Source organism: Sapajus apella, unplaced genomic scaffold, assembly GCF_009761245.1.
Source record: "Sapajus apella isolate SASKATOON/1434 unplaced genomic scaffold, GSC_monkey_1.0 scaffold150, whole genome shotgun sequence".
Classification (NCBI taxonomy): Eukaryota; Metazoa; Chordata; class Mammalia; order Primates; family Cebidae; genus Sapajus; species Sapajus apella.
In genome coordinates this window covers 476,828-501,725 of record NW_022437090.1, presented here as the reverse complement: position 1 = coordinate 501,725, position 24,898 = coordinate 476,828, and the positions used below count along the sequence as shown (strand labels likewise).

Genomic DNA, 24,898 nt, shown 5'->3' with positions numbered 1-24,898 from the left:
CAGGCGGTGGAGGTTGCAGTGAGTCAAGGTCGCGCCACTGCACTCAAAAAAAAAAAAAAAAAAAAAAAGAAAAGAAAAGAAAAGAAAAAAGCCTAGAATAAACCCTTGAGTGCAGGATTAGAGTTCAAGATATGCAAACAAAGAAACAAGGAAAAGACAGAAAATCTCACAGACCAGAGAAGGCTAAAGACACATAACAATTAAATGTAATATAGTGCCATGGATTGGATACTGGAACAGAAAGAAAATGTTAATAGAGTTAACAGCAATATACCACTATCAATATTTAGTGAACTCCAAATAAAGTCTAGTGTTTATGGCAGGGACAGTAGCTCACACCTGTAATCCCAGAACTCTGGGAGGCTGAAACAGGTTGGTCACTTGAGATCAGGAGTTTGAGACCAACCTGGCCAACATAGTGAAATTCTACTTTGGCAAAAATACAAAAATTAGCTGGGTGTGGTGGCAGACACCTGTAATCCCAGCTACTTGGAAGGCTGAGGCAGGAGAAATGCTTGAACCAGGGAGGTGGAGGCTGCAGTGCATTGTGATCATGCCATTGCACTCCAGCCTGGGCAACACAACGAAACTCCATCTATACCAACACCAGTTTATTTTGACAAAAGTATTATGGTAACATAAGATGTTAAGAATGGAGAAAACAGGGTAAGAGATACACTGCTATTCTCTGTACTTTAACTTTTCTGTAAATCTAGAATTACGGCAAAATAAACAGCCTATTAAAAGAAAAGACCAAAGTTAAAACAGCAATTAATTTGAGGAAAATAGTAAGTTGAGAGTGGGCTAAAAAAACAAACTTTAACTTCGAATTGGAAAATAATTAGAGCTCATCTTCTAGAAACAAGACTAAGGCAGGTGAGGGTCTGATGTGCTGTGGGTAAGTTGTTCAATGCAAGTCCATTTCCTCATCTATAAATGGGCATATCAGAACCTAGAGTAGTTGGGATAATTAAATGATGAACTATAGTTATTAATAAAATTTTGGTCGTTTTTATGTCACTTTCATTTCTGCCATATCCTTATATCATTTGTTATTTTTATTCACAATTTTTCTTTAAATTGACTTCAACAATGTACTAAAATTTATTTTAAAAGAAAAATTGGTAACTAGTGTTAAGTAGATGCCATAGTTTTTCTGTTATAGGTTCTATTTTATCAGTTGAGTACAATCTATGAAAACCTAACGCATACTACTTAGCAGCGCCTGATATATACATTCAGCACTCAGTAAATACTAGTTATTAACATCACAGCTCAGAATCATTAAAAAAAAAAAAAAAAAAAAAAAAGAATTAGTCATGATTATCAGAACAGGAATCTCCGAGGACAAAAAAAAGAGAATCATGGTGAATATATATCATTAGACCCTCTAAGTATTACTGTTTCAGATCATCTGTTAACTTTTTATTTTCTATGAGCTACAGCTTCTCACATGAGTCAGCAGGTCTAATCCAAGAATTTTAATTTATTTCCAAATTTGTAGACAGAGCCAAAGAGGTGCCATTATTAATAATCTGGTTGGTGGGGCCGGGCGCGGTGGCTCAAGCCTGTAATCCCAGCACTTTGGGATGCCGAGGCGGGTGGATCACGAGGTCAAAACATCGAGACCATCCTGGTCAACATGGTGAAACCCCGTCTCTACTAAAACTACAAAAAATTAGCTGGGCATGGTGGCACGTGCCTGTAATCCCAGCTACTCAGGAGGCTGAGGCAGGAGAATTGCCTGAACCCAGGAGGCAGAGGTTGCGGTGAGCTGAGATCACCCCATTGCACTCCAGCCTGGGTAACATGAGTGAAACTCCGTCTCCAAAAAAAAAAAAAAAAAAAAAAAAAAGAATCTGGTTGGTAAGTAAAATGCTAGTGAACCACTTTACGTATTCATATTTAGTAAGCTGTTTAATTGAACACTGACAGCATGAATTAGGAATGGGATTTCAGAACTAACAGGAATTTAAAAATTACCTTTTAACTCCTTAGAGATCTCTTCCTTGATCATACAGCTAATTAGCAGTAACCGTAGACAAAAATCTCCTGGTTTCTGATGCTTAATTTCAGTGTCATTTATATGACTTAGGAAGTTCAGCTAACAATTGGGCTTTGATCAAAAATGTACATAATAGTTTTAACTCCTTATTATTTTGGGTGATAGAGTAGGTATGATTTTATAATGAGAACACTCAACTCTAGAGAGCTTCAGTAATTTGGCCACAACCACAGACCAATTAAGCCTAATATTTTGTCTAAAATTTTAATCTAGGATCTCCTTGTTTCCTGCTTTTCAAAACGCAACGCACTGCTTTACTACAGAAAACAGTGTCATAGAGATAAACACAAAGATACTAACCACAGGCACAGTACTGAAGAAAGAAAAAGACCCAGAAAGTATTTTAAAGGAATTATATTATTGTATAACATATGTAATAAAGCATTATTTTAAGTAGCTAAATTCAAGCAAGTTTTCTCTTACTTGTCTTCTCACCAAGAGAATCCTCTGAAGGAAAAGACTTTTTATCAACTTCATATTCCTTTGAAGAAACACTGTCACCTGATGAGTCCTGAAAATAAACAGGAAAAAAAAAAGTAAATCTGTAATTTTAACTGTTTTCTATTGAATGAATCCCAGCAGATCTGTTTCTAAAACAAAATATTTGGTTTATTATGAATTACATTTCATGTGATTTTAAATCAATTTTCAAATGATTTTTACAAAAATTTCCCCTGTATTCACTAAGTGTACATCATCTTTTAAAAGCCAGAGTACAAATACTGTAATCTGTCATCCTCTCAAAAATGTTTACTTCCTGATAAAGATGGTAGAATGATTACAGACCATCACTTTCATAATGAAATGAACAATAAACATTAGTAAAAATGGCAAAAATTTCCCCAGCAGCCACCAAACTGGAAAGGGACCACTTTTTGCCACAAACTCTAAAACAAGCAGTTAAGGAAAGAATAACCTTCTGGACTCACTAGGGAGTAGCAGGAATGTGGAAAAAGCAAAGTAAAAAAAATCCTGACGGATTTCCCTCATATCAATTTGGGAATTACTAGGGAATATATAGTTTGGGGAAAAAACTCTTGTTTAAAGCAGAACTTCTACTCAAGACCATACTATTCCAGCAGAGGTGGGATAACCCATCCGTTTACACTTTTCAGGGCTCCATGAGCTGAGGAAAGGGTATCCTCATAAAAATCAGATTCACCTTTAGCCAGCAAAGATGATTCCTAGACATGGTTACTTTGCAAAATCCTGAAAGCACAGCCCAGTTCTACAAATTTAAGATGCACAAAAGCCCAGCTTCCCATATTACTGAAAACTAACTCTACCAATCCTGTAAAGTGAAACTAAGAAAATGAAAAGAAGAGGGTGTTACAGAGAATTCATCATGTCAGCATATCAAGGCTATACTAAATAGTAAGAATAATCATCAGGAGATGCATGGGGAAACTACAGACCCCTCCTTTGTTTTGCTGGATTGAGACAATGTTAGCTTGAGTTATGCCCAAATTGTCAAAAAAACTTTATTTTCATACAGTCAAATGTACAGGTATAAAGCAGTTTAATAAATGTTGATAAACCTTATTTTTGTAATCAAAATCCCCATCAAGACACAAAAGTGTTTTGTTGATATAAACAAAAAATTAGTAAAATTAGACTGTCATGGCTTAGCCAGCAAGAACATATCTCATTTAATATACTTGGCTATACTTGATAAATAGGAAAAAAATTAACCAAAAACACAGTGAGAAGTAAAAACTGAAATGCCTTACAAGGGCAGCAGGTAAGCAAAATTATCAAAACTAAACTGATCTAAATACATATATATACACGGACTTAGTGAGAGAAATGAAGAGCCCGTGTTTGTCAAACAGCATGATACTCAGCCTGATATTCAGCTGACTGTTGCCAGGTAGAAATGAAGGCTCAGCTTTCAATATTTCAGCAGACACCAGAAATGTTTTTCTTGTATTTAAAAAAGATTTTGGCTCTAATTTTTAAATTATGTAGGTCTAGCAAAACATTTATGGGTGAGATTTTGTTTCCTAGTCACCAATTTATAATCTTTGCCACTGAGGTTTGAAATTTAGGTGATTACCAGAGGTATGAACTGGGGTTGAATATCAGAGAAGCTAGTGAGGAGGACAATGATGAAAGTGGGTTAGGAAAGAAATGACTATAAGCCTATCATTTCTCCAGCTGCAAGGGTCATGATGAATATAAACAAGTCACTGTAGACATGCAAGCCCTGATTTGGGAGACCTTAAGGTTGCTTCAGTGGCTTTCTGCCCCCAGCTGCCCCACAAAACCCAACTTTTTTTTTTTCTGATGAAGGTTATAGACAGGAAATCAGCAACAGAAGTTCTAAACCAGCATGGTCCAATACGGTAGCCACCAGCTGCACACACCTACCGAGAACTTAAAATGCAGCTGGGATAGGTGCCATGGCTCACACCATAATCCCAGCAATTTGAGAGGGTGAGGCAGGTGAATTACTACATCCCAGTAGTTTGAGATCAGCCTGGCCAAAATGGTGAAACCCCGGTCTCCACAAAAAGTACAAAAATTAGCCGGGTGAGGTAGTGTCTACCTATAGTACCGGCTACTTGGGAGGCAGAGGTAGAAGGATCCCTTGAGCCCAGAATGTTAAAGCTATAGTGAGCAGGGTTTGTGCCTGGGTCACAAAGACCGACCCTGTCTCAATAAAAAATAAATAAATGAATAAACTACCTATAATAACACTATGCTATCTGGCTTTATAAAAGCAGTTCAGAAAATAAAATTTTATTCAACTATGACATTTATACCGGTTTTGTTATATAAACATTTTTAAAACAACATATTTAGCTTTCTTTACCTTTATTAATTTCTCTTGATTTTTACTGCTTGCATTCAGTAGCTCAATGTTCAATTTCTCTTCTAGGAACAAGCACTTTGGCACTTTCCTTGTCTCAAGTGTTTTTTTTTCACTGACAGTCTCTACATCACAATCTTCAATCAATTCTGATTTATTCTTTTGGGTGAGTCCCAGTGATGGCTCATTTTCCATGTACCATTTTCTAAGAGAGGATTTTTTTCTACTAACAAAAAATGCTGCTCCACCCTGGAGTGTAACTTGTGGTTTTATTTTTTGGCTTAGAACCCTAGGAGCATTGGGATTATTTTCAGCTGAATAACAATTATTCTCTTTCTCCACAACTGGCTTACAGACTACTCGATTTTGCTTGGAATTTTTAGGATTCCTTGATACAGGCTTGATGTGTCTATACCTTGGTTGATACTTAGCAGTTAAACTCTTCTGTGGCTTTTTGTTGTTCTTCTTGGGGCAGACTGGTTTTCCCTGCATTTTTTCTGTCACGATGGGAAAAGATTTATCTTCAACATTATTTTTTAGGTAAGTAGATCTACTCTGTTTTATCAGCTTCCTCTCCAATGGATTGAGGTACCACTTATTTTGGTTGTAAAAAGATACAGTGGACACAGCAGATTTAAATGGTGAGCCTTGATTTGCTGATGGCCGTCTATTTATTTCAGATGTTTTGAGTGCACTTAAAACAAAATGCCCTTGTTGAGAGGAATGCAGGTTTTCTTCATTTTTATCACTGTTTTGATAAAAAACAATGCTTTTTATTAGGTGATGGAAACAGATTTTCAGTTAAGAGCAAAAGGCTACAAAAAGAAACAAAGTCCATTGATAAGATTATTTTGCATCAAAATTTACATAAATTTACTAATAAGTAATAAGCTCCACTTACAGGTCATATTAAAGACAACACATGCCCCTCCCAACATATATACAATTTTCTATTAGTTTAACAGAATTCTCAAATTCTATCAAGTAAAACATTCAAATATCTTCCCAAAGAGCCCAATAATGTTCATGAAAACAAATACCACATACAAGGAAGCTCTGATAGACATATATATGCAAATGTGTTTTAATTTTTTTAAGACAGAGTCTCACTCCATCACTCGGGCTGGAGTGCAACAGTGTGGTTTCAGCTCACTGCAACCTCTGCCTCCCCAGGTTTAAGCGATTCTGTGACCCTCAGCCTCCCGAGAAGCTGGGACCACAGGCACATGACACCACACCCGGCTAATTTTTGTATTTTTAGTAGAGACGGGATTTCACTATGTAGGCCAGGCTGGTCTCAAATTCCCGACCTCATGATCCACCCACCTTTGCCTTCCAAAGTGCTGGGATTACTGGCGTGAGGCACCCCGCCCAGCTGCGTGTTTCAAAATCTAAATTATAGCTCATTTATTTTGCTCTATTGGCCACACGTCCCCTATAATAATTGTCTGTAATAAACTGACCCCTTGGGGCTTTTCCTGGGTGGAATAATATCCGAGTGCACAGACTTTCTAGAATTGTTTACAGACAAGCATCTACTGTATACAAAACACTGTACACTATTATAGGGGAATAAAAAGGAACAAGGTAATAACCAATCTGGTATACTTCCTAGTCACAGAAAATAGCTTTCTTCAATGTGCTGCTTCTGTCAAAAGAAAAAACTTCGATTCCCTTGAAAAGGACTAATTCATTATGAAAACTTAATGTATTTCCAAACTAGAATTCGAATATAGGTTATCACTGTAGTCACAAGAAGTAGGCTAGTGGAAGAACAAAAATTTTATAAAATAGAAAGAACAAGAGAGACAAAAAAGTGGATTTTTCTTTAAGAATTTCTATTCATAGGCTGAGATTCATTCACCTGTCACGGTTCAAAAAATCCTGCTTCCTCTTCCTTGGAGTCAGAGCTGCCATCTTCTTTATTGAATTCCTAAAAGAAGTGACAATTTTTACAACCAAATTCATCAAAGCATTAAACATCGCTTTATCAAAATTACACTTTGAAAGTCTGAAAATTATCCAGATGGGTGATGGTCTATACAGATCCAGGTGAAGCGTTTTTTTTTTAAAAAGCAACTTTCTCTAATAAAAATTTAAACCATGTTTTAAGAAGGGAGAGAGAAAACACTGGGCAAATAAGAACAGAAAATAAAAGTAGGGATCACATCTATGTGTCAAGCTGGAAAATCATCCCAGCATGGGGGAAATAGTTTGTACCCTCTTTCAGGGCAGGCTTTCCCCTTTAATGAGTCTAATTCACACCAAGTAAATCAACCCCGCTCTCCTCCCACCCCTCCCGGGCTGCACGCGCTTGTTCTCTGCCTCCATGGCACCCTGTGTTTCCCTACTAGTCCACTTAAGACATTTTTTTTCTTGTTTCCCCATCTCCACAGCCTGTGCGTCCGACGAAGGCAGAGACCGTTTGTAACTTTTCATCAGAGCCCACCAAGAAAAGCTCTGCCATTGTCCTAGCTGAGGAGCCGGGAGCAAGCCGTCTGCTTCCCATTTTATAAAAACCTCTTAAAGTCATGGGGCTGCTGAAAACAAATGCAAGGCTGCACGAGCAGACGGCTGTGTGGCTCGTCAGAGTTCATTTTCTTCCCCTTCCCTGGGATCAGGGAAACTCCCCCGAAAGCGGCACACAAGCCTTATTTCAAAGCTAACGATAAAAGAACACACGGAAAGGCCAGGGGCTGTGGGAATTCAGGTCGAGCTGCGCCTTAGGCAAGGACTCTTCTGGGCTAAGCCAGGAAAGGTAGGAGAGGAAAGCGTCCCGACCCTGAATCCCGTCAGGCCCAAAACAACAACAACAAACCGGAAACAAGGAAACGCCGGCGTTGGAAGATGGAACCGCGGCGCCTGTGAGCGCGGAGAACGCGTCAGTGGCTTCTTCGCGCTTGGGCCCGCGGACCTGCAGAGCGCGGAGCAAAAGCTCTTTTCCCTTGAGATTCGCTCCCGCGTTCCACAAGGTCTCCCGCCCGCCTCAGCCTTCCACAGCCTTGCCTCGGCCTACTCCAGCGGTTACATTACCCACGCCTCAGAGATGGGCGAGCTCTCGTCCGCTGAGCCAGCCGCTCTGTGAGCGTCTTCAAATTATCGCGCGCCAGGCTAGACGGAAGCCGCTGCGTTCCGATTGGCCACGGCTCAGCGCTTCCAGGGGCTGGCTCGATGATTGGTAGAGCACCAGCTCTTACCCCGCCCACCCTGGTGGCTGTTTCCAAGATTCTCGCGCCTTGGGGAGGTGAAAAGTTTTAAGGGAAACCACGCCTCCCACAATCCCCCACAACAACGCCGGGCTCCGTTCCCGGGGCCTTGTTTAGATGCATTCTGGGAATTGTAGTTCTCGACCCCGTTGAAGTCGAGGGACCTTCTGGGGTCACTTAGGGTAAGAAGTTTTTGTAGCCGGGCGCGGTGGCTCAAGCCTGTAATCCCAACACTTTGGGATGCCGAGGCGGGTGGATCACGAGGTCAAAACATCGAGACCATCCTGGTCAAAATGGTGAAACCCCGTCTCTACTAAAAATACAAAAAATTAGCTGGGCATGGTGGCGCGTGCCTGTAATCCCAGCTACTCAGGAGGCTGAGGCAGGAGAATTGCCTGAACCCAGGAGGCGGAGGTTGCGGTGAGCCGAGATCGCGCCATTGCACTCCAGGCTGGGTGACAAGAGCGAAACTCTGTCTCGAAAAAATAAAAAAAAAAGGATGTAGGTGATGGGGAGGAAGGCAGCAAATCACACTGCCACGTGTGTTCCTATGCAACAATTTTGCATGTTCTTCACATGTACCCCAAAACCTAAAATGCAATAAAATAAATAAATGGGAAAAAGAAAAAGAAGAAGTTTTTGTAAAAATGGCCTCTCCAAGATTATTGATGCACTTACTTTTCACATTTGAAGCTTGATTGTTAATTCACTTTTTTTTTTTATTAGTAACTTTAGGTTTCTATTCACTATTTTATTTTTCGAATTAAAATATAAATCAACACCTGCTGTGTGCCAGGCATTCTTGGATGCTTTACCTGTTTTGTTTCATTTACTCCTCACCACAATCTGTAAGGTATTAATATCTATTGACATTACCATTTTTACAAATAATACAACTGAGAGCCTCAAAACAATTACTGTTTATAGAACAGAGCTAAATTCGTACTTTGGAAAACCAGAAAGTTCCTAAAACAGTTATTGTTAGCTATTGTTATTTGTGTTACCAGCTCCTGGTACAGTGTCTCTGGCACATTTTTAGTTTCAAATAAATTTAGGGTTTTATTTTTTCAAATTTAATTTTCACAAATTTGTATGTCATTCTTTTTTTTTTTTTTTTTTTTTTTAAGACGGAGTTTCACTCATGTTACCCAGGCTGGAGTGCAATGGCGCGATCTCGGCTCACCGCAACCTCTGCCTCCTGGGTTCAGGCAATTCTCCTGCCTCAGCCTCCTGAGTAGCTGGGATTACAGGCACGCGCCACCATGCCCAGCTAATGTTTTGTATTTTTAGTAGAGACGGGGTTTCACCATGTTGACCAGGATGGTCTCGATCTCTTGACCTCGTGATCCACCCGCCTCGGCCTCCCAAAGTGCTGGGATTACAGGCTTGAGCCACCGCGCCCGGCCTGTATGTCATTCTTGAGCAGGGGCCATGTTAATGTTCTCTGTATCATTCCAATTTTAGTATATGTGCTGCCAAAGCGACTACCTAAATAAATTTCGTTGAGTGACACAATTTCACAGAATTCGATTTCATAGAATGAAGTCAGTGACAGTGATGTGTCAGTTTAAAAGGAAAAGGCTGAGGCAAAAATGTAGAGTTTGCTTGAGTTAAAGTGGGGACAACTGCCCAGAAGATTTCCACCCCTCCCCGCCTCGGATAAGAGCTCTTTCCCGGCCGGGCGCGGTGGCTTACGCCTATAGTCCCAGCACTTTGGGAGGCGGAGGTGGGCGGATCACCTGAGGTTTGGAGATCGAGACCAGCCTGGCCAACATGGAGAAACCACATCTCTTTAAAAAAAAAAAAAGACCTCTGTCCGGCCTTTGCTACAAGCAGGGTTTTTAAAGACGAAAAGGGGAAAGGAAGTGAAGCTGATACAAAACTGTCAAGTATTCTCATTGATTTATAGGAACTACATGGATCAGTGATTGGCTAGACATTGTTAAGCTATAGGGTGTGGGTCATAGTGTCTTGTGTGGCACTGTTTAGTAGATAACTACCTGTGGCAAAAGCAAGTAGTTTCAGGAGATGAATACATAGCTCAAGGGGGAAGTGGAACGTGATGGGGTCTCATTTTAATGCCTCTCAAGACCTGGTAATTTAAAGGGACTTACATTCCTCAGATAAAAGTGCTTTCTCAAGAGAAATAATCAGGGCAAAGCCAAGTGCTGTAGGAGCTTTACATGAGTATGATTATTCCCACTTCACAGCAGGAGAACCTCTGAGGTGCAGAGGTTTGGGATGGCAGGCCTTCAATTTAAGCCAGAACAAAGTCCAGTCCCCAAGAGGCATACTGTCCTGGTGAGTATCAGGAACAAGCTTGAGTGCTGTGTTCTAAACTCTTGGTCCCCATTAACTTATTTAACTCTAAAAAAAAAAATCCCGTGAGTTAGCTGCTCTAGTGTCACCTTCATTTCACTGCTAAGGAAAGTGAAGCGCAGAAAGGATAACCAATGTGCCCAAGATGCCCAGCGTCTTTCCCTCAGCCCACAAATCGCGGAACCAGACTCCTTGCCAATACCCTTCGCCTCGCCGGGATTAACGGTGGCGCCCACGACCGGGGTTGTGACGCCACCCGACGTCCTCCGGAAGTGCACAGAGGAGTTCCGGGGACCAGGCGACCGCCGCGCCACTGGTGTCCTGAGCTTCCGGAGTTGAGCGCTGCCGCTCCGCGGTGGGGTCGCCGCACGGCCGCCGAGATCATGGTGTTCTACTTCAGCAGCAGCAGCGGTGAGTGGGCGCCGCGTCCTCCCCGGACCCTGCTGGACAGCGGGCTCCGATGCCGGGATCCCCAGCCCGCCGCTGCGCCTGAACCTCGCCCCAAAACGCCTCCTCGATGCCAGTGCCTCTTCCCGCGGCCGCTCGGTCCCTCAGCGCGTCTGTCCCTCTCACGTCCCCTCGTCACGGCGTGGGGGGCGCGGAGGGGCGATGCCACTGCTATGTTTGTGTCCGGGAGTTCTCGTCCCCCAGCCGGAAGGACGTCCTGTCACTCCCTGGAATTGGGCAGAGCCTGTGGGCTTCTCCACACACCTTATCCCCAGTCTTCTTCCCACCTCCCATCTGCGGCTTTTATTCCGGCTGCACCCTGGCAATTATCCCCCGTGAGGAAGGGGACACCCGCTAGCAACTTTTGCTTAAGAGAAGTGCGCCTTACCCTTTCAGGAAGGGGTTGTAGGGTCTGGGACGCAAAAGAAAGCAATAAAAAGACCCTGGAATGTCACACAGCCACTTCCTGGGCAGTTGATGTCCCAGATCTCGAAAGTGACCTGTGATAATGCTTCTGACTTAATCTTTGGCAAATAAGGAAAGGGTGCCTTTCGTTCCCAGGAACTGCGGTGTCCCGACTTGGCTTTATTCTGTTCCTGTTATTCCCCTTTCCTAAAATGAACCCTCAGCTGATTCCCTTAAGACAGTTTTGGCCCATCTTTTCCAAGATGCCTTTCCTGATCTGAGCTCCCACCCCAAGAGTGCTTAGCTATTCCTTTTCTGGGACCCACTTAACGTTCCAAGTATGCCTTTGGCATTGCACTTATCACGTGGTATTAAATGGTGTCTGCTTGAGCCAGAGTGTAAGCCCCTTGAGGGCGTGGACAGGATCTATTTACAGTACTCCCTACTTGTCCTGGGTTTCACTCTCTGTGGTCATATCATAACAAGAAGAAAAAGGATGAGTACCGTACAGTAAGATTTTGAGAGAGCGCACGAGAGAGAGCAGATTCACGTACCTTTTACATTATATTGTTATAATTGTTCCATTTTATTATTAGTTGTCAATAATCTCTTACTCCACCGAACTGATACATTATCATAGGTATATAGGAAAAACTAGTAGTCATGCATCCCTCAATGACAAGAATACGTTCTAAGAAATGCTTCATTAGGCGGTTTCATCGTTGTAGCAACATCCTAGAGTATCCTTAAACCCATGGTCCGGCCTACTGCAAACGTAGGCTGTGCGGTATACCGTGTTGCTCCTAGGCTACAAATCTGTCCAGCACGTTGCTGTATTGAATGCCGTAGGCAATTGTAATGCAATAGTATTTGCTTATTTAAATGGGTCTCAACATAGAACAAGTAATGAGTTGCACCACAGTGTTATGATGGCTACGAGGCCATCAGGAGAAAGTGATCGAAAATTTTCATCTCCGTTATAATGTAATGGGACCGCCATAGTATGCGTGGTTTGTTGTTGACCAAAGCATCATTACGTGCAAGTACCTTTATATATGGAATTCAGTACTGTCCTTGGTATCAAGCATCTACTGGAGATCTTGGAAGGCAACCCCCCCAGATAAGGGGGGGGCTACTGTACTTGTTTCCCTAATGACTGGCTAATAGTTCTCAATATATGCTTGTTGAATAAATGAATGTCATTTTTTGACTTACTCACAGTGCTTTCTATTCTATTGCTACTCTGTATGCTTGCTTGTTAAAGGTGAGGTTTGCTGGAGTGCTATGGTGCAATCTTGGCTCACTCCAACCTCCACCTCCCCGGTTCAAGCGATTCTCCTTCCTTAGCCTCCCAAGTAGCTGGAATTACAGGTATGCGCTACCATGCCTGGCTAATTTTGTATTTTTTTTTAGTAGCAACAGGGTTTCTCCATGTTGGTCAGGCTGGTCTCGAACTCCTGACCTCAGGTGATCTGCCTGCCTTGGCATTCCATAGTGCTGGAATCACAGGTGTGACCCATTGAGCCCAGGCTAAAGGTGAGATTTAGTTTAGTTTATTTATTTATTTTTGAGACAGAGTCTTCCTTTGTTGCCCAGGCTGCAGTGCAGTGGTACGATCTTGGCTCACTGCAACCTCCGCCTCCTGGGTTCAAGTGATTGTTGTGCTTCAGCTGGGATTACAGGTGCCAGCCAACATGCCTGGCTGATTTTTTATTTTTAGTAAAGACAAGGTTTCATTATGTTGCCCAGGCTGGTCTTGAACTCCTAAGCTTAAGTGATCTGCCCACCTTGACCTCCCAAAGCGCTGGAATTACAATAGGTGAGGGGTGTGTGTGTGTGTGTGTGTGTTGTGTGTGTTGTGTGTGTGTTTTGAGATGAAATCTCTCTGTCATCCAAGCTAGAGTACAGTGGTGTGATCTCAGCTCACTGCATTTTCTACCTCCTGGGTTCAAGCAGTTCTCCTGCCTCAATCTCCCAAGTAGCTGGGATTACAGGCACATGCCACCATGCCCAGCTAATTTTTGTATTTTGTTAGTAGAGACTGGCTTTCACCATGTTGGGCAGACTGGTCTCGAACCCCTGACCTCAAGTGATCTGCCTGCTTTGGCCTCCCAAAGTGCTGGGATTAAAGACATGAATCACCACGCCCAGCCAAAAGGTGAGATTTAAGTGAAACTAGTTCCACATTGTCTGTGTAGGTTTGAATAAGGTGATACTTTCTCTTTAGAAATAAAAAGATTGAGGCCCAGGGACGTTGTAACTCACAGACCACAGTCTTACTCCTTTGTCACACTGATATTTCCTTATTTTTCTCAGTAGTTCAGGCTTCCACAGCGTGCGCCATAAGCTATTTCTCCGCCTCTGTACCTGTGGTTTGTTTTACCCATATTATTAAAATAATTAGAAACAAAATTCAAAACCCAACTTCAAAATCAGTGACTCTAACCCCTGAATGTGGTAGAGAGCCCATTAGAATTTGCAACACACCTGGAATATGTATAATATTGGCTGAATAAAACTGTGAAAAATAAAACTTTGGTAAACAAGGGAACTTTGTTATGGGGTTTTGTTTTGTTTTCTTTCTTTCTTTCTTTTTTTTAACTCTTAAAGAAGGCAAAAGTATAGGACTGGACTGAGGATCCCATTGAGCGGTAACCCTGAGAAAGCAGGAAAGTAGTCAAGCAGTCATTGGTAGCGATGGTAGACTTTTCCTTTTGGGGCCAGATAGTAAATATTTTAGGCTTTGTGAGTCACCTACAACCTGTGTAGCTTATTATTTGTTTTGCTTTTTTTTTCAACCCTTTGAAAACGTAAAAAGCATTCTTAGCTCAAGGGCTGTCTGAAAACATGTGGTAGGCTGGATTTGGATCATGGGCCGTGGGGTGCCAACCCCTAATCTAAGCATTGTCTCTTGTTTTTCACATGAAACAATTTTGTTGATGATGAAGTTACTAATTGTTTTTTATTTTTATTTTATCTTAGTGAATTCATCTGTCTACACTATTTACATGGGAAAGGACAAATATGAAAGTAAGTTGTCAAAAGCATTTGGTTTTGAAATTTTCAGCAGGTAAGTGTTGTCACTCACTCACCACCTTCCATGTCCTTACCCAGTTTGTTGGTTCTGAGTTTTTACCTACTTTGATAAACTAGCTTTTGAGAAACAAAACAAGCTCACCCAGTAAAAGGAACTCCAAAGGATTAACTTTCCTAGAATGTCATTATATCAAATAGTATTTGAACTAACTGGCTCATCTGTTGCTGATTAGAAACTTTATAACAAGTATTTTGTTGTTATTTGATTTACGGTAATATAAATCAGAGATTAACCTTTGCTAATTTACTTCAAATGAAAAAAAAAATCCTCTGTGGTTTGAACTTTGAAGAGATCATTTCCATCTTTTTTTCTTTTTTGAGAGGGAATCTCTCTCTGTTGCCCAGGCTGGAGTGCAGTGGTGCCATCTCTGCTCACTGCAGCCTCCGCCTCCTGTGTTCAAGTGATTCTCTCACCTCAGCCTCCCGAGTAGCTGGAACTACAGGCACGTGCCACCACACCTGACTAATTTTTGTATTTTTACTATAGATGGAGTTTTGCCATGTTGGCCAGGCTGGTCTTAATCTCCTGACCTCAGGTGATCCACGCACCTCAGCCTCCCAAAGTGCTGGGATTATAGGCGTGAGCCACGGCGCCCCCGCGCCCCCCATCTATGTTTTACAACCATTTTTAAATGGTTAAATTAGTGAAAACATATCTAGTGGGGTTTTTGAGGCTGAAGATGCTCTTTGTGAGTTAAGTTACTAGTTTTTTTCAAGCCTCGTTGATCACTCTTCTTAGTATGAAGTATGTTATATTTTGATGTACACATTCGTATTGCTAAAACAAAAACCTGCAGAAATTACTCATACTTCTTGCTAGTCCCTCTTTTTACTGTTTCTGTTTTATTTCATTTTTGAAAGCCAGTCTCAATCTGCTACATACGTTTTTTGGCCCACTGATAAATTTGAACTAAAGTTTAAAAAAAGAAGAGTACTTTTTCATGATAATAAAATTATGACATTAACTTAGAGTGTTACTTAATGGTGAAGCAGTCTGCAACATAGTAATACTTGAGTTTTATATTTTTCCTAACCCATAAATCATCATAAGTAAGATTGATTGTTAAAGCATTTTTCTTATGTAGCTGAGGAGGTGCTGCTCTCTCCCTATGTTATGTTGAACAGTAAGGCGGAGTAGCAGGAGTCATGGTTATCTACAGTCAATACAAATCCAAATCTTTTTCTTTGTACCATATCAAGAGTGGGACCCTGAGACTTAGATCACTGAGAAGCACTAGCAGAGCTGCCACATATGATTGTGCAGGCTTGGACTGTGCAGCTCGGGGAGGGCGTGTGAAGAGCTGCCTCGATTCTGGCTCACACGGATGGGTTAGCAGTGGTGCCAACCTCAGGCAGCTGTGCCAGTGACATTCCCACTCTGTCTCTTGTCCTTCTCTGTTCATTTACTGTTTACTGGGGGCTTCTCTGTGTGGGACCATGTTCCAGCTTGTGTGAGGTGTCCCAGGAGGAAGATTTAGTTTGAGCTTTCACAGCCTTCACGTGGACTCACACACAGAAATAAGTATGGCTCAATTTTGTTGTGAACCTACTCTAAAAAGTAAAGTCTATTTTTTAAAATTACACAGAAAATGAAGTAAAATGAATATGAAGCAATGAGTAATGTGAATAGTAAATGCTGTCGAAGTAGACAGATCAGAGATAGTAAATGTGATTGAAAGCTGAGAAGGCTTTGTGGAGGAGTGGGTTAGGATGCACTAGATTGTGGAATCCTTTAAATGTCTGTCGTAGGAATACATAGATACAAATCTAGATATAGAATCTATGTCACAAATGTAAATTTAGATGATATTTTTAGAGCCCTCTAGAGTGGCATTTTGCTGTCACTAAAACTTATGTAGAAAGAAATGTAAGAGGCCAGGCATGGTGGCCTGTAATCCTAGCACTTGACAGGCTGAGGCGGGAAGATCACTTGAGCCCAGGAGTTCGAGACCTGCCTGAGCAACATAGGGAGACCCTGTCTCTGCAAGAAACAATAATAAAAGAAAATATTAGCTGGGCGTAGTGGCACACACATGTGGTCCTAGATACTCAAGAGGGTGAGGCAGGAAGATCGCTTGAGCCTGGGAGGTAGGCTGCAGTGAGCCGTGATCATGCCACTGCATTCCAGCTTGAGTGACAGAGCAAGAGCCTGTTGTCTGAAATAAATGAATGAATGTCTGTTACGTACGTATGGAACACTTTTTCCCTAGGAACCCTTAGAGTCATTTGGACGTATCAACTTTTCCTAGGCTGTCTTGTAAGAATGGACGTTTCTTTTCTAAATCACCCCATTGTCTGGCATTCCTAGCACATTGCACTTATTTCTAATAGCCTTGATGATTTCTGACCAAGAACTCGATGGAACCATCAATTTAAATGGAATGATTTATTTTCACTGAAAAGCTTTCAGGTCTGTTCTTTTTGTCAGCCAACAGGTGTCATCAGAGAGCCAAACTTTGCCAAACTTTGAGGGAAAGAGATTTTTAAATTTCCCTTTCCTTTTTCTGGTTACCTTTTTGCTATTTGCTCAGTCCTGCTTAAACATTCGAAAGCCTTTCAGAAAACTGATGGTGGCTACAGTTGCTAAGAATGCCCTCACCCAAGATGTGTCTTCCTGTTGCTTTTCCTTTTCTGGACAGTAAATACCCTATTCAAATTATATAGATCATACTTTCTTGGGTACATTTTAAATCATCACATATGAATTGTTTACTTTTTTTTTTTGAGAGAGAGAGTCTCACCCTGTCACCCAGACTGGAGTGCAATGGTGCAATTTCAGCTCACTGCAACCTCCACCTCCTGGATTGAAGGAATTCTCCCACCTCAGCCTCCTGAGTAGATAGGGCTACTGGTGCGTGCTTCCATGGCCGGCTAATTTTTGTAATTTTAGTGGAGACGGATGGGGTTTTGCCATGTTGTCCAGGCTGGTCTCAAACTCCTGACCTCAGGTGATCCACTCACCTCAGCCTCCCAGAGTGGTGGGATTACAGGTGTGAGCCACTGTGCCCAGCCTCATTTACAATTTTTAAATTGGCATTTTATACTTAAATACTTATGTATTAAATAGAATTATTACTAATTATCAATATGGCTATAAGAAATACTATTGGTATAACCTTTCTGTGGTAATATATATTAGCCTTAAAAAAATGTGCATTCCCTTTGAGTTAACACTTTAGCTTTTAGAAATATACCTTAAGGAAATAATCAGAAATATGGACAACTTATTTAATAAAATTTATTGAAGCATTTATAATTAGAAACACCCAAGGGCCAACAATATAAAAATGTATTCATATGATACAATTAGGTAGTCACTGTTTCCAAAGAACTTTCTTAATTTTTATTTTCATCTAACAAATATAGTTTAAAAAGTCAAGTAGTAAGAGAATGCTTAGAATTAAAAATCAGATTCTTCTTAATATCCATGTTCCACCCCACCTCTACCTCCCCAGACAATTACTTTCCACCCTGTTAGCTGTTTCTTCTGGTATTTTATTTCCATATGTGATGGAATTTTAGATGATTTAAATTTCTTTTTATACTTCTGATGTTCATTTTGCTTGAATTTTCTATAATTTTATAACCAAGTTATTTTTTCTTAAAGAAGTAAAATATATATTGTTTTAAAGTTTCAGCAAGATAATTTTAATATTTAAGTATTAAGTGAATTGATCTTCTAAAACATCTAATGATTCAGCTGCTTTGTTTTGTCAGTGTTAGTTTTATTATCTTCATATAGAAATAACATCTTTGAGCTTTAGATTAGAAGCATTATATAAATATAAAAATTATAAAGTTTGTATTGTTCAATTGTGAAAATTATTTTTATTTTTCTGTATTTTCAAGCATCAAGGCCTCTGAATTACTATTTTTCATTGAGGCGAGATAAATTTGTGGGAGAAGCTGACATTTCTCCCATTCTTAACTTATAAACCCTGGGGTACCTTCATTTGATAATTTTTCTTTCTTTGTTTTCTTGTATCTCATTGCAGATGAAGATCTGATCAAGCATGGCTGGCCTGAAGATATCTGGTAAGTAACAGTTTTGGTTCTGCCCTTTGTGGATCATCATTTCCTTTCTTAGACTTGGCCGAGCACCCAACTCCTGTGATTAAACTGGAATCGTGCTTTGTATTGTGGTTTATGGGTCTTCAGGAGTAAACAGCTGACTGCCAGTTCCCTTCATTTCTAGTTACTTTGCAAGTTGCAAATTATGTTTTTGGGTTTGATCTCAGGCTTGAGAGCAAAGGCCTCTAGGACACAAGCCTTATTTTCTCTCCTTTCATCTCAACGCCATAGTAAGTTACTGACATGACACCTCACTTAAATTCAGGCCACTGCTGTTGAGGAAAAATGAAGACTTCATAAGAAGCAATGAAGAAATTAGATACAAGCATCCATGCAGATGGAACAGATGCAGGTTCTGACCGGTCCAGCTTTAAAGGAAACATACTTGTTCCTCTTTGTCTTCTAAACTCCCTGATGAGTTTAGCTCTGACTTGATCAGACCCCAGTGCCTTCTTTCTAAAACAATTTCTGGGAACTGTTTTAAATAATAACATATACTTTCTTAGTCTCCCTTTGAGATAATTTCTTTTGCTCACAAAACCCAGTCCAAAAACAACAACAACAACAACAACACCACAAACAAAAATACTTCATTTAAGCTGAATTCTTTTCTTTGTCTTAGAACATCATATAGACTTCTGCCATTCAGACCTGGGACCTTTTAGGAATACATGGACTTCTGTCTTATAACACTCCCACACCCAGTTCACTTTCTTTTCTTTATCTTCAGTTTCCACCACTGACTCTGACCCTAGTAATGTCTCTCCTGGAGCACAGTCCTGCCTATGGAGTGGGAAATCATGTTCCTGACTCCTCATACGTCCTACCAAATGCTATCCCTGAAGAGAAAGGCACCTGGATTCCATTCACATTATTATGATAGTGATAGTGAACACCTATCAAGCGCTTAACTATATACCAAATACTACTAAATATTTACGTCCATTAATACATTCAATTTCACAACAACCCTGTGAAATAAGTATTAATATTATGCCCATCTTCCAGATGAGCAAATTAAGGTGAAGAGAAACTGAATGGGTCTGCTCTGTCTGCCACTGGCTCCAGCTCTGGTTCTAAGTCACTGCTTCTCTCTTCCTCCAGGCTGCTACTCTTTTGGCTCCAACTTCCTTCTTCTCCCAGGCTGTTGCTGCTGCTCTCTCTGGACTTTTCTCCAAATGTGGACATAGACCCTTCACTTAATTCCCTCCAGTGACAGAGTTGAGGCTACTGCTTTTTATAAGAGTTAATTGAATTTTCAATAAAATATACAACATTGAGCATTCAGTGGAGGAAATACTGCACAGAGAGCAACTCAAGCTACCCTTAAATGTGGCTATCCTCAGAATCCCCAGGCATATCTGCAGGAGCTCTCTAAAGGGCCACCTCTGTTGCTGCAGCGTACCCCATTATGAAGGGGCTAGTTCATAACCCCAGTGGAAATAATCTCCTGCCTGTCCAACCTCTTTGAAGTCCACACCCAGGAACCAAGAAGAGCTAAGAACAAAGGAATTTCTTTTCTTTTCTTTTTCTTTTTTTTTATTGAGATGGAGTTTTGCTCTTGTTGCCCAGGCTGGAGTACAATGGCATAATCTCAGCTCATTGCAACCTCCACCTCCCAGGTTCAAGTGATTCTCCTGCCTCAGCCTCCTGAGTAGCCGGGACTAGAGGCGCACACCACCATGCCCCACTAATTTTTTTTGTATTTTTAATAGAGATGGGGTTTCATCATGTCAGCCAGGCTGGTATCAAACTCCTGGACCTCAAGTGATCCGCCCACCTTGATCTCCTAAAGTGTTGGTATTACAGGCGTGAGCCACTATGCCCAGCCCGAAATTTATCTTTAAATGAAGGAAAATAAAAAATAGTGTGCATTTACTGTGTCCAGACCTCCTAATGATTAGATTTCCACAGACTCCACTTTAAGTAGTTGGACAGCCCAGCTCCAGGGCCCTGAATCTGTATCCTCAGACAGTTGATGCTCATTTAGTGAAGTTTCTGGTCTCTGTGTTCAGAAAAGGGTAACAGGGATTCAGCAGGGTGAGGAAGGTAACAAGGACAAGAGGAAACTATGGCTATAATTTAAGCGTCGAGCAAATATTTAGAAAAGTTTGAGAAGTTGTTTCTTTTTAAAGGAAACTTGCTCAAGATAGTTTGTTTATAGAGCCGGGTTTTTATTTTTTCTCTTATGCTTTCATCCATTGCCCCCTGCCCTTTATAGAGGTGTATCTATCATGTACAAACCTGAAATTGGTGTATATTGGTAAAGTTGGTGTATTTTGGCAGTGATATTCCTGTGTGTGTTTTGGTTCTTTCTCCACTTATGTATGAATATCATTGAATATATATTGAATTATTTGGGTATTTCTTTTGACAAAATTCTCTATCAGAGACCTTTAAGAAAAATCAGAATACAATCTACTGTAGGTACATAGGGAAGGAGATGTTGTAAATAGAGAACTGGCTTAAAGCAAATAAAAGTTGGAGAGCGAGAGGTAACTTCTCAGTTAACTTGGGTACTAGTGCGATATTTTCCTAAGATTCTGAAAGAGGATAATGAGATATGTAATTTTTAGATTTGCAAAAAGCACAGGTTTTTCTGGCTAGAAAATACCCAGCTGAAGGTGATAGCATGACTCTCTCACATGGGAATGCAAATGAGTAAGGGAACCATTTGGAGAAATATAAATCAAATAAGATGCTACGTTCATTTCTGGTTATCAGTAATGATTAAGAGTAAAACCTAGAGTCATCATAGACTGTGTGCCAAAAGACCCTCAACTTTTTTGTATGCACAGTGAATAGCAAGATGACTAACCCCTTTAAAGACGGCACTTTTATTTAGAATCATACAGTCTACACTTGTACTAGGTGTGACTGACCATTTTTACCTCTATAACATTCATTAGTGCTTAAGAAAATGGCTAGAGAAACATATAAGGGGATATAATGGTGCCTCTTGAGGATTTTCTGAATACTCTTCAGTCTGGAAAGGACCAAGGGACCAAGGAAGCAGTATGACTATTGCATTAGTCTGTTCTTGCATTGTTGTAAAGAAATACCTGAGACTGGTTAATTTGTAAAGAGGTTTAATTGGCTCATGGTTTGGCAGGCTGTACAGGAAGCATGGTGGTGCCTGTTTCTGGGAGGCCTCAGGGAACTTTCAATCATGGTGGAAGGCAAAGTAGGAGCAAGGCGTCGCACATGGCAGGAGCAGGGTGTGGGGCTACACTTTTAAACAACCATCTCTCGTGAGCACTCTATCACAAGAACAGCACCAAGGGGATAGTGCTAAACCATTCATGAAGGATCCACCCCCATGATTCAGTCACCTCCCACCAGGCCCCACTTCAAAGATTGGGAATTACAATTCAGCCTGAGATTTGGTGGGAATGCAAATCCAAACCATATCAACCAAAGTTAACGAATCATGAAGTGACAATCGTGTTACCTTGTTTGTTGTGTGATGCTGGGATTCTGAGGGGTCATCTCCAGGTATTTGAAAGAGAAAGTCAAGTTCATTGGCGAATTGAAAACGTGAAAATCTCATATCCTGAATGTTGCATAGATTTTAAAAGGTCTAATTAAATTGATAGATGATAGAGTCATAATAAAGGGTAAATTTAAGGGGTGGGAACATTCTGAATGTTTTTAGGACAATGTCAATAAAGGGCAATGCTCACCCAGGAGACGTATATTACTGTCACTGTCAGAACATAGGGCTGATGAACTGTTGGGCTGGTGACTTATCGGGTTACGTTATTGAATTGTAACCCATTTAATAATGTGTTCTGCTTAGCATCTTTAGGCCTCACCTAACTCTTTCAGCTCTCTCCTTGACATTCTCTTTGGATTGTTTTGCTGTCACTGGAAATTTGGGATGTCGCAAATAAAACTGTCATCTTTTTCTCCCAAACTGTGGTTCTGCTCATGTCCCAGGCTTGCAGCATTGGAGACTCACTGACTTCTTCCATTGCCACTCTTTCCACCTGAAGTTCCTTTCTATGGTTTTGCTCTAAGTCCTCTGCTTCAGGGAACTTTTAATCATGGCAGGGGCCAGCCACATGTCACCGTTTCCTTTTTTATCATGAAGCCTTTGGTCACTGATAGTTCTTTTTAAATCTTGAAAAATCACCCTTCTCAGCACAGTAAATATTTAGTATCTCTACTTCTCTTGGCATTTACTCACTTACAGCTGCGTTACTCAGTAGTTCTCGTACCTCTTCATGGTGATGGGGAACACTTTGGAGGTGGTGACTGTGCTTTATACTCCTCATGATGCTTCATACATGGCAGGCACGGAGTGAAGCCCTTTTAGACTGGAATGCTTTAAATGGCTTGTGCCCTGAGGAGATGATTGTCTTGTGCTTCTTGCTAAAAGCAGTTTTCATTCTTTATAGGTTTCATGTGGACAAACTCTCTTCGGCTCATGTATACCTTCGATTACATAAGGTAACTGAATTTAAATATGGATTCTTGACATTTCTCCAGATGATGCATCATATCTTGTTCTTTATCTTTTACAATTAAATTGTTTAAAGTAATAAGTCTGGATGCAAATCTAAAAGTTAACGAATGAAGACATGCCTTCCCTCTGACCCAGAAAATCACTATGGAACATTCTAGGTGATTTTTGAGATTAGTGTACATATTTCCCAGCTAGACGCACTGCTTGGTCCTACACTTCAGGTATGTCGTCTGTCACCTCTGCTTTCCTTCCCTTTCGATTCGGTTGATACTGCCAGATTTTCTGTCTCCTCCAGTGGATATTATGTGTGGCTCATATGATTCTCCTGCCTCAGTGAAGGCTATGTGTTTCCAGTTATGGACTTCTTTAGGAAGTTTAAAAGAACATACTAGTAATAAAAGAAAAAAGATGTAATGGCCCCTAGTAATACAGTACCACTATTTTTTCAATCTGTCTCCATTTGTATGTGTTATATAGTTGAATCATAGGGTATATATGCTTGTGAGTGTACTGCTTTCTTTTTGATAATCTTTTAACTTTGGAAAAATGTTAGATTTACAGAAAAGTGGCAGAAGTCATACAGAGTTCTCATCCACCCTTCACCTTGTTTCTCCCATCATTCACATGTTACATTACTATGGTAGATTTGTCAAGATGAAGAAACTAACCTTGGCACCTTGCTGTCGCTTGAACTCTGGACTTCATTTGGATTCACCAGTTTTCTATTAATGCCCTCTTTTTCTTCTAGCATTCTAGAGTACCATATTACATTGAGCTCTGTCTGCCTAGTCTCCTCTAGTCTGTGACAATTTCTCATTCTTTCTCAGTTTTTTATGACCTTGACAGTTTGAGAAGTACTGATCAGGTGTTTTGTAGAATATTGCTCAGTTTGCATTTATCTGACTTTTTCTCACGACTAGACGGGTTATGGGTTTAGGGGGAAGAATATCACGGAGGCGAAGTGCCTCTCTCATCACAGCATAGTGGGCACAGGCATTACCATGACTTCTCATTGATGATGTGAGCCTCAACTCCCTGGCCAGGGGAGTGTTTGGGGGTTTCTCCACTGTAAGGTTGCTTTTCTCCCCCTTTCCATACTCTTATTTGGAAGCAAGTCACTAAATCCAGCCCATACTCAAGTGGGTGGAGGATGGAATTAAGCACGACTTCCTGGTGAGGGGAGTGTCTATATACATTATTTGGAATTCTGGAAGGAATATTTTGTCTCTTTTCCCCTATTTATTTATTCAGTCATTTATTTGCATCAGCCTAGATTCCTGAGTTTGTTTTATCCTTTGAGGATGTTCTGGAACCGGGTTATTTTACTGATGTCATTGCAGCTTCAGCTGGAGCTCTTTCAGCTGGCTGCCCTGTCTTCTGACGTTCTTGGAGCAGCACATCCTTACTTTCTGGCACTACAGAGAGCTCCAGGCTCGTCTTGTATTTTTCCTGTCCCAGCTCTAGAATCGGGCATTTCACCAAGGAACACTGGTTCCCTTCATTGGTAATGGTGTTTCAAAATCAAGATCTAGACAGATCCTTTTGTAGTTTATGAGTGTGATGATTGGCTGTTCATGTTCATGTGTGAGATGTGCCACCCTTGAACCTTGTCACGTGTGACGTGAAAAGATGTAAAAAGATCTGGGCTCTGGGTATGCCTGTTACCACTGGAGTGTCATTGCTTTTCGGCCCTCTCAGCTTACAGAGAAGGAAAGAGATGTATGTATGCTAACCCATGTATATGCACACAGCTGTAATTGTTTGTGTCTCTCCATCTGTATTTATATTAAGCTAAATATGAGCTCATAGGGATGGCTCTGTCATCCATTGCTACAGGTTGTCTTTTTGCCTTAAACCATTTCTACTCAAAACACTGTTTTCCATGCTAACACTCTGGGAGGCTCAGGCAGGAGGAATGCTTGAGCCTACAAGTTCAGGACCAGCCTGGGCAACATAGGGAGACCCTGTCTCTATTAAAAAAAAAAAAAGTGGCTGGTTGTGGGATGCCC

General features: G+C 40.9%; 2 protein-coding genes, 1 non-coding gene and 1 pseudogene across 5 annotated transcripts in view; 2 read left to right on the top strand and 2 right to left on the bottom strand.

Moving 5' to 3' along the window:
* The window catches only part of ESCO2 (establishment of sister chromatid cohesion N-acetyltransferase 2), a 29,826-nt gene extending 21,694 nt beyond the window's left edge, over positions 1 to 8,132 (bottom strand). The window contains exons 1-4 of the mRNA XM_032265410.1: positions 7,911 to 8,132; positions 6,742 to 6,810; positions 4,881 to 5,625; positions 2,489 to 2,576 (exon numbers count right to left, since the gene is read on the bottom strand). Coding sequence (XP_032121301.1) covers positions 2,489 to 2,576; positions 4,881 to 5,625; positions 6,742 to 6,794 — 886 coding nt within the window. The 5' untranslated portion in view covers positions 6,795 to 6,810; positions 7,911 to 8,132. The remainder of the gene's footprint in view (positions 1 to 2,488; positions 2,577 to 4,880; positions 5,626 to 6,741; positions 6,811 to 7,910) is intronic.
* A 1,331-nt stretch (positions 8,133 to 9,463) lies between these two features.
* On the bottom strand, positions 9,464 to 9,567 carry LOC116541337. Its single transcript, XR_004264803.1, has one exon. It is a non-coding gene; the product is annotated as a U6 spliceosomal RNA (small nuclear RNA).
* Positions 9,568 to 10,661: 1,094 nt separating this feature from the next.
* CCDC25 (coiled-coil domain containing 25) overlaps positions 10,662 to 24,898 on the top strand; it is a 36,285-nt gene continuing 22,048 nt past the window's right edge. The window contains exons 1-4 of one of the 3 annotated variants that reach the window (XR_004264786.1): positions 10,662 to 10,813; positions 14,237 to 14,284; positions 18,346 to 18,385; positions 22,822 to 22,873. Coding sequence is in view for 1 of the 3 variants with exons in the window: in XM_032265407.1 (XP_032121298.1) it covers positions 10,786 to 10,813; positions 14,237 to 14,284; positions 18,346 to 18,385; positions 22,822 to 22,873 (168 nt within the window). In the remaining 2 variants the exon portion in view is untranslated. The remainder of the gene's footprint in view (positions 10,814 to 14,236; positions 14,285 to 18,345; positions 18,386 to 22,821; positions 22,874 to 24,898) is intronic. The other 2 variants (XM_032265407.1, XM_032265409.1) reach the window with 2 other exon arrangements.
* Positions 24,426 to 24,511, top strand: LOC116541333 (annotated as a pseudogene).